We start from the raw sequence: 9,729 nt of genomic DNA on the forward strand, positions 1-9,729 counted from the left end.
TGTTTGTTTTGTAGGAAATGAAATTGGAATAAATGTAAAATGAGAAAATTATTCTTTTGTCTATTTTATTTTATTTTCTAACCTATATATAACGATACATTATATAAATAATAAAAACAGTAAAATCTCGACAATGGCAACGGTGGTGGTGGTCGTGGTCATGGTGGCGATGGTGGTGGGTGATGATAGTGGTGGTGGCGGCAACGACAACGTAGTGATGGTGGGCAATGGTGTTGGTGGAGGTGTCGGCGACGGTGGTAGTGGTTACGGTGACGACGGTAGTGATGATGGCGACGATAATGGTTGTGGTGATGTTAGTGGTGGTGGCGGTAGTAGTGGATGTGATGGTGGGTGGTGGCGGTGGTAGTGGTGGTGGGTGATGGTGGTGACGGTGACGGTGGTTGTCGCGGCAGCCACGGTAGTAGTGGTGTGGGTGGATGGTTGTGACGATGGTGGTGGTAGTGGTTATGGGTGGTGACATCTGCGGCGGTGGTCGTGATGATGGTGGTGGTGACGGCAGCAGTGATTGTGGTTGTTTTAGTGGTCAATGGTAGTAATGGTGGGTGTTGTTTTTCCCCAAAAGTTTATTCTTATTCTACCAACCAAACGCGTTTTAAAGAAAATAATGGCAATAACTAATCACTCACAATTTTTTTTTTTCAAAAAATAGCTCAAAATACCCAAAATAGAAATGATTTTTTTCGGTGACCACCTACGAAAATCATGTTTTTTTCGTTAAATTTGAACATTCATAACTCTTTAATATATGTACTTTATTCAAGCTATTTTATTTTATTTTTTCTATTTTTATTTATTATTCTTATTTTTTTTTTTTACAATAAAGGATATGGATTGACTGTTACACTTCAATTTTGAATGTGAGTAAGTTATATATTTTTAACTCCAATGTATGCTAATTGGTAAAAAATATTACAAATGACCCAAATTTAACCATTAACAACTCTTTTTGTTTGAGTTGATTTTTTTTCCATTATTTTCTTTGTAATAGGGACTCCTAATGGACATATCAAACTACCAATTTGAATGTCGGAAATCATATATTTTTAGCTTTAAATTACATACTTGGTGAAATTTATGAAAAAAAAAGTTTTAGATTTTGCATATGAATTTCATAACAATAATACGACCATTTGAGTTTTTCAGATCATAAGTTAACCTGCGAAGATTTTTCATAGAAGCGAAAATCTAAAAAAACAAAGAAAATTACAGCTATGTAGATTTTCAAAGTTCACAAAGATTTAAAAATCTAAAAAGACAAAGTAAATTACAGCTATGTAGATTTTTAAAGTTCACAAAGATTTTCACAGTATCTAAAAAAAATTACAACCAAACTGGATATTAACAGATGTTGAGGAGAGATTTTTTTTTTAAAATTCTTTTTGGCTATTGTTTTAATATAAACCATGGTTTGATTGTATTTTTTTCAAATTATAATGTTAAATGCATGATGCAATAAAATTGATTATGAAACCCACGGATTAGGAAGCAAGAGTCAACTATTGTTCCTTTCCATTGTCTCCATCGACCCCAGTTATTCCATTACTGATTAAAATTATCTTTGACTCACCAACAACAAGAACACCCAAATCACTCTAACCATTTTTCTCTCTTTCTCTACTGTTTTCTCATGCCATGATTCTTAGAGGGAGAGTGAGAGAGAATGATAACGGTGATCCAGAGAGCAGTTAAACCGAACACAATCTACTAACTTGGTATGGTTTCCCTCTTTCTTCAGTTAAACCCTGAAGAAAGAAAAACTCAGTTTTCATTTCTTTGAATACTCAAACGGGAAACGACAATGTTGGTCTCTCAATCGAAGATCGGTTGTGGCAATTCAAGATCCCAACATTGCAATTATCAAGGCACGTTCGATTTTTTGCTCAATTTCGTGTTCTGGCATTTGAATTTTGTTAGGGTTTTTAGTTGTAATCTTTATTTTATTCATCCGGTTTTCCTCTTCTTCTTCTTCCTCTTCGTACGATTATGTCAATTGTCGCTTTACAACTGACTGATTTAGCATTTCAATACGTAGAATCGAATCCGAGTAACTTCTGAATTTCAATTCCGTTGCCTCTTTTAGTTTGTGTTTGGTGAAACAGTCCACATACGAGTTCAATTAGTAAAAATCGGTAACATCAATTCGTTATACGACTTAATAATTCGCTGAATGGATGTGAAACTTTCCAGTTAATTGATCCCCTGATATGATCATATGAAGAACCAGAAGATTTGAACGATGAAATCCACCACTCCTCTTGATTACGCAGCATTCCATCTCTCACCAAAACGATCAAAGTGAGCTCTTTATTGACTTATTTCATTTCAATTGGTAGCTCTAAATCCTCATCCACTTACTTTTTCTTCGTTTACTTTTTCATATAGATGTGAACTATATGTGTCTAGTGGTGGAAACACTGAAAAGATTGCATCAGGTTTAGTGAAGCCATTTGTGAGTCACTTGAAGGTCGCTGAAGAACAAGTTGCATTGTCATTTCAATCTATAAAACTTGAAGTTGATAATCAAAAAAAGTTTGAAACATGGTTCACAAAAGGAACATTGGAGAGATTTGTACGTTTTGTTAGTACACCCGAGGTTTTAGAACTAGTGAGCTCCTTTGATGCTGAAATGTCTCAACTTGAAGCTGCTCGTAAAATATATTCACAGGTATGTAATTCTTTTGTATGCGAAGAGGGAATGGAATTGAGCATTACACCGGAATGGAATGTGATTCCTGACCTTCTTTTTCTTATTGTAAGTTTTCGTAAATAATTGTAGGGATCATCAAGCTTAGGAACAGGGGCGGATGCAACAAAGTGAATAACTCTCTTCCTTCACCTTTTTATTTATTTATTTTTTAATTTGAAAAATAATTTAGATTTCTTATATTGTTTTATTATAGGAAAGAACTTTTAAGGGCAATTGATGTAAGGCTGGCGACTGTGAAGAAAGATTTGGTTACGGCTTGTGGGCGGGCGGGGGCAGCTGGGTTTGACCATAAATCGGTATTTGACCTTCGATTCTTTGCAGAGAGGTTTGGTGCCACTCGTTTAAAGTAAGAACTCTTCACATTCCATTGCTTATGGAATGTTGTTAGACACTTGCTGTGATACCATGTTAGATACGTGGAGTCTCCTAAATAGCTTTTCAAAAAGCTAGCTTATAAACTACTTTTTTAGTTAACAAACACGATAACATAAAAAAGCTCGAAAAATAAGCTAGCTTATCAGCTAGCTGTGACGTGCCAAACACAACCTTAACCACTCACATTTTCAAAATTTTATAAATTAAGTAATTGTTAATATTAGAGTAAATTACACGAATGGTCCCTATGGTTTGGGGCAATTTTTACATTTGATCTCTAACTTATTTTTTTAACATGGAAGGTTGTTACTGTTTGTTTTTGTTGCGCGCTCGGTCCCCGTTTTACATAAAAAGACTATTTTGCTCTTGGTTTTTTAATTTATTTAAATGAACACACCCCAACCCCACTTCGGTCTCATATTATCTTACCTTATTTAGTCATCTTATTTAAATAAATTAAAAAATCATGGGTAAAATAGTATTTTTAGGTAAAACAGGGACCAAACGCACAATTAAAAAAAAAAACTTTAATGACCCTACAAATTGAAAAAATAAACTATGGACCAAACGTACAAATTACCCCAACCATTCGTGTAATTTAGTCTTGATATTATATATGAGTAACTAACTTTTTTTTAATTAATAAAAATCATTATTTAAAACAAAAAGTAATATAAGAAGGTAAGTAAATGGAACGTTTTGTTTATTAATATATTATGAGCAAAACGTTCCAGCTGATAGCATTTTTTTTAAAAAAATAATGTTTTTTAGCATATCAAATGGTTAAACAACCAACTTATAAGTTTAAAAATAAGGTTTTTTTTTTTTTTTTTTTTTTTTTTTGGGAGATGGGTGGGTGGCAATAAAGTCTAACTTTAAGCTATTGAATTAGTTAATCATATTTTCTGGGCATTGCTACTTTCGCATTTCTTGCTCTAGATGCTACAACACTTTGCTTTTTTGGGTATACGCTACAAGGTTTTCTTTTTGGAATTTTTTGAGTTACGATGATCTATTTGCTAGTTATTGTAATTAAATCTGGATTGATATTGTTGACTTGGTTCATAAAATTCTTTGGTGTTGTTTATATTAAATGTTTAACATATGATCAATTTTATCAACCTTTATCATCAAACATCACATTTTTTGTGATAAACAACTTTTGTTTAGTTAATTTTACTCACTGTTCCATCTAATCAAAATATTTATTTAGACTTATTGCGCTAAAGTTAACCTGTAAAGATAATTAGCTCAAATATTTGAAAAATGATACTCCCCCAAAGAGGGTAAAATTTCTATATTGGGCTGCCTACGAAATGCATGATTTTTTTCGAAGTTCTTACTTTTTTAGTCCTATTTTTGTTTTTGTTCGTTAATAACTACGATTTTAAATTAATAACTTTAATTTTGAGCCGGATTATTTTATTCTTATTAATAATTAATAAATTAATAAATATTTCAGTGTAATTTTTGTTTATAAGAACCGTGAACCGGGGCATTGGATCCTTAGTTGGTGAAAACACTGGTGGGCCGTGGACCGGCCACGTGCATTATGTATGTTTCTGCATTCCGCCCATCACGGATCATTTGTCTTCAAACCGGTTCAATATTTTATATCATTTTAATAAGATTAATCAAGGCAATTTTTACTTTTTGGATCTTAAAATTAATTATAGGTTGTATATTTTGTCAATAACAGTCAATATCTTACCAATAAACGTTTAATAAAGATTACAGAAACTTGTGTTCATTTTAAATTGCTTGCTTTGTAATATTTTTGATGTATAATCAATCATATGAGTTCTCGTTTTCCCTTAAAAGAAAATATTATTGTACCATTTTGTCGTTAAAGGGTACACAATTCATATTAAAAAAAATGTGACATAACATAATGTGGAAAGATTCTACTTTGCGTTTGTTGTTTATTATTTCTTTTTCTTGAAAGCAAATTTTTAACACTCCTTCATTAGCAATTTGGTACTCATTCCTTTTCAAAAAAATATTCTTTTTTTATTCTTGACGCTTGAAAAGGTTGAAATTTCTCTTTTTTATCCTTAAATTATAACTAAATACAAATAAAATTCAAGACAACCAAGTCCTTTTTTCTATAGTATATTCAATAATTTTGCCTTTTACCTTTTTGTTAAAAAATTCTAGCTATTTCAACTTTTTACAATATTTATTTTAATAAGAAAAAATATTTAATGAAGAAAAAAAAAAAAAAACACATCACACGTAGAACTGGAAATTTTTCTGACAGCTACTGGCAGTTGCAGTGTTTTTTTCCATTCTTTTCGTCGTGAGGTTTAAATTTTTTCCAAATTTGATGCAGCGAAGCTTGTTCTCAATACATTTCACTCTACGACAGAAGGCCGGAGTTGTTCAACAATCCATCATGGAAGTCCGACGTCGGAGATCAAGCAATCCGGTCATCTTACACCTCCGACGACATGTCCTTCGAAGATGATCTACCAACCACCACCGCTGAACAATCTTCATCAACCACTCCCCAGCCACCCAAATTCCTCTCCTCCGCCGCCAGCTTTCCTTTAAGAGGTGGTGGCGCTCATGCAGAGTACGACTCTGGTTTTGTGAAACCGGAAGAAGGTGGTGGCGCATCGGTACCGGTGCAGAGTCAGACAGCTACTCAGACGACGTCGTCTTCTAGGCGGCTCAGCGTACAAGACCGTATTAACCTTTTCGAGAACAAACAGAAAGAGGTGGGATCCGGTTCCGGTTCCGGTTCCGCCGCCGGAAGTGGCGTTGGCATCAAACCGGAGCTTCGTCGGCTCTCTTCTGATGTTTCACATTCTTCATCATCTCCTTCGCCTGTTTTGAAAAGATGGAGTGGCGACAACGAGAAGAAGGAAAAGGAAGATTATAAAGATACACCGACTTCCATTAAAACTGAGGTCCCAAAAGATCAAACAAATACCATCATCGTACAGTTGACCGTTTCTTCTTCGGTCAAATCTGAAGAATCCTTGGGGTCAACATCATATCAGCCGACTTCCACTTTGGAAAAAACTCCGTCGTGGACATCATTAACCAAATCCGACGATGACGATTCCTTGACTAATTCCCAAATCAATTCCTTTCATGAACGATTTCACAAACCCGATCTAACAAGTAAACCCAATCCTTCATCTGAGCTAGATTCAGGAACGATGATGTTAAGTACTCATCCGAAGAAGACGCCATTAGATTCAGGATACAATACACCACCACCTTCTGGTAAATATTTCCATGGGGGATCGGGATCTGGATCGAGAAACATGAAAGGGAATCAAGAACTCAACGACGAACTTAAATTGAAAGCAAATGAACTCGAAAAGCTTTTTGCAGAGCATAAGCTTAGAGTTCCCGGAGATCAAACTAACGCTAGTAATCGTCAAATCAGAAAGCAGGTCGCCGCAGATCCTGTTCCTAGTCCTAATCCTACCCCTGAACCGCAATTAAGATCGGAAACGGAATCCCCAATTCCAATTCCGATTCCAGTGACAGAAGTTGAAATTCCTGATGATTCTAGAGGAAAGCTATACGATAGGTACATGAAGAAAAGAGACGCAAGACTAAAGGAATCATGGGATTCTAACGAAGCTAAAATGAAAGCCATGCATGATTCGCTTGAACGTAATAATACCGAAATGAAAGCAAAACTTTCATGGTCTTCAGATAGACAGAATTCAAGTGCTGAAAAACGTGCAGAAAGGATCAGATCATTTAACGCACCTTCATCTTCAAAAAGAGACGAGGTATCAACATCTCGTCATCATCTTCACTCTCCTTATAATTTTTATATTGCTTATACTTTATAAAACCTTACCACTTTAATTAATGGCAGCCACTGGATTTTGGGCAACAGAGTATTAAAAAACCATTACCAATTCCAAGATCAGGCACCAAATTGGGGTCGAGTTCTGGAAGAAGAAGGGTACAAAGTGATAATGTTATTGCACAATCTGTCCCTAATTTTTCTGATTTAAGGAAAGAAAATACAAAGCCTTATTATTCTGGAAAAGTGGGAGGTCGATCTCAGATGAGAAACTATACACGTAGCAGAAGCAGCAGTGCCAATGAGGAGACGCCACCTGTCAAAGCAGAGAAGCCAGCAGCAAAGCGGTTTCTAAGAAAGAACACAGGTATAGGACCTGGTTCGGGAAGTGTTGCTGCTAAAATGAAAGCTTCAATGGTAGTGTCTCAATCTATGAATGAAGAGGTAAATGTGATTGAAACAGTTGATGTTGAAGAAGAAGAAGAAGAAGAGTTTGATGATAATACAACGCAAGAAAAAGAAGAAGAAATCGAGTCAAGAATGAGTATTGAATCCGAAACATTGATTAATTCGGAATCAGAAATTGAAATTGAAAACAGCTCAAAAATCGAAAACATTTCTGATATAATACCAGCTGCTGCTGCTACAGTGAGTCCTCCAGATGAAAGCCCGGTGTCATGGAATTCTCGCTCCAATTACCCGTTTTGTGATGTGGATTATTCGCCTATGAGTATGAGTATGAGGAGTCCAGGGTTTAATTCAAATGAAACAACAGCTGACGTGGCAAGAATGAGGAAGAAATGGGGGATTGCTCAAAAACCTAGTCTTGTTGTCGTTCCCGATTCATCGGGATCCGGGATTCAATCTAAAAAGGATATGACCAAAGGATTTAAACGGTTGTTGAAATTTGGAAGGAAAACTCATAGTCAAAGTCAAAGTAGGTATAACGAAAGTTTGCCTGATTATATCTCTGCTACAACTTCTGAGGGAGATGATGACACTGAAGATGGAAGAGATCTTGCAAATCGATCTTCAGATGATTTGAGGAAATCAAGAATGGGATATGAACATGATTTGACCGATTATTATGCTGATCAAGGTAACCTACTTTTCTTTTTCTTTTTATCTTTTTTAATTTAAAAATAAATAAATTAAATGGAATTTTTTTTTTCTTGGAAATTTCAGTGCATACATTGCAAAGTTCGATCCCAGCACCTCCGGCAAACTTCCGGTTGAGGGAGGATCATCTGTCTGGAAGCTCCATTAAAGGTGCTTTTTTATAATTATTAATATGTCATTCCATTTTTTTTATTAATAATCTTAAAGAAACCATTTTCTTGGTGAAATTCAACAGCTCCTCGATCATTCTTTTCTTTGTCAACATTCCGAAGCAAGGGAAGTGAATCAAAACCAAGATGAGTTGAGTTGGTGGTATGATTTATGAAGGTGTAAAACATTTGATCGTATTCATAGGTACATATATATAAATACAAAATGGTTGATGGAGTTCATCATTTATATAAGATCTTCATCATCATTGTTATGTATATCTTGGTGGATTTGAATGGGATTTTGTGGCGTATTCTATTTGATGAGCAAGAAGAAATCCAAAATTGGTGGAATTTTGTTGATTTGGATATTCTTCGTTTGCACAAGTATCATTGCGTGTTGGATTTTTGTTAGTTTCTTTGTTTTCGAGTCATAATCATGATTGGAAGGATGAATCTTTGTTCGGTTTAGTAAAACAAATGGCTACAATACAAATACAAATACGATATATATATATATATATATATATATATATATATATATATATATATATATATATATATATATATATATATATATATATATATATATATATATGAGAAAAGTGAATATGTGGCTGTCATGTATGTAATATTAGGTATAGAATCATTAAAATTGACTTCATTTTGATCAAATAAACACAATTTTTGACATTGTTAGTTTCTTCCTAGTCCTTTTGAGATCATATTATTTTTGATTTCATAATTTATCCCCAACATCTAGGTATTTCGAATGTGTTTTTTATATTACACATCTAGCAGGTTTCATAACCTTCATTGACACCAACCATATGTACACTTGCATGGTTCTTCTTGATGTATTATGCGAAGAAGTTTATTGTGTTTTTAATGAATAATTTAAATCGTTCACTATAGTTTTATATTTTAAATTTTAATATGAATATTTATAGGTAGTTGATAATGTATTCTTATTCATGGTTTGTGTTGCAAAATTAAAAATTTAAAACTCCACAAAAGTATGTAGAAAGCCTATCATCTAGTATAATAGAGAATACAAGAAAGATGGTAGAGAGATTTGATCGTATTTTGTTAAAACTATGTAGTTTTTAATGGTTTTATACCTAATATTAGGTACATAACAACCACATATTCCCTAAGCCCTATATATATATATATATACTAGGTTTAAACCCGTGGAAATCCACGGGTGATAAATTGAAATATAATTATAGTTTTTAATTTGTAACAAAAAAAAGATATGAAAGTTTAGAAAAAATGAAGAATAGTGATATTAGCATTAATATGAATAAGTCAAATACAATAAAGTTGTAAAAATTAATTAATTAATATGATAGATGAAGTACGATACAAGAAAAGTAAATAAAAGATGGTAGAAAAGTAAATAAAAGATGGTAGAAAAGCATTGTTTATAAATTCCCAAAAACTTCCTTATAAACGACATTGGAAGTTTTATTTGTGAGACTACCATCCTTATCTAAAATTAACAATTTTAATTCGTCCCTACTTTGGACTCTAGATAAAGCAACATACAATTGGCCATGTGAAAACACGGGATGTTTGAG

General features: G+C 33.7%; 1 protein-coding gene across 1 annotated transcript; it reads left to right on the forward strand.

Annotated features, from left to right (window-relative positions):
- The first annotated feature begins 1,516 nt into the window (after positions 1 to 1,516).
- LOC145042791 (GPI-anchored adhesin-like protein) lies at positions 1,517 to 8,500 on the forward strand. Its single transcript, XM_078991271.1, has 9 exons — positions 1,517 to 1,883; positions 2,209 to 2,316; positions 2,404 to 2,686; positions 2,798 to 2,835; positions 2,922 to 3,074; positions 5,436 to 6,858; positions 6,948 to 7,977; positions 8,064 to 8,147; positions 8,233 to 8,500. The coding sequence occupies exons 2-9, from the start codon at positions 2,258 to 2,260 to the stop codon at positions 8,295 to 8,297; spliced, it is 3,135 nt and encodes a 1,044-aa protein (XP_078847397.1). The 5' UTR covers positions 1,517 to 1,883; positions 2,209 to 2,257; the 3' UTR covers positions 8,298 to 8,500.
- Positions 8,501 to 9,729: the final 1,229 nt, after the last annotated feature.

Source organism: Lactuca saligna, chromosome 4, assembly GCF_052625555.1.
Source record: "Lactuca saligna cultivar CGN05327 chromosome 4, ASM5262555v1, whole genome shotgun sequence".
Lineage (NCBI taxonomy): Eukaryota > Viridiplantae > Streptophyta > Magnoliopsida > Asterales > Asteraceae > Lactuca > Lactuca saligna.

What these genes read in the sequence shown, in the direction of transcription:
- LOC145042791 (XM_078991271.1), top strand. Translation starts at nt 2,258, where the DNA reads ATGAAATCCACCACTCCTCTTGATTACGCAGCATTCCATCTCTCACCA. An exon ending in TTTGGTGCCACTCGTTTAAA is followed by an intron (nt 3,075 to 5,435) that starts GTAAGAACTCTT and finishes AATTTGATGCAG; the next exon opens with CGAAGCTTGTTCTCAATACA. An exon ending in CGATTATTATGCTGATCAAG is followed by an intron (nt 7,978 to 8,063) that starts GTAACCTACTTT and finishes TGGAAATTTCAG; the next exon opens with TGCATACATTGCAAAGTTCG.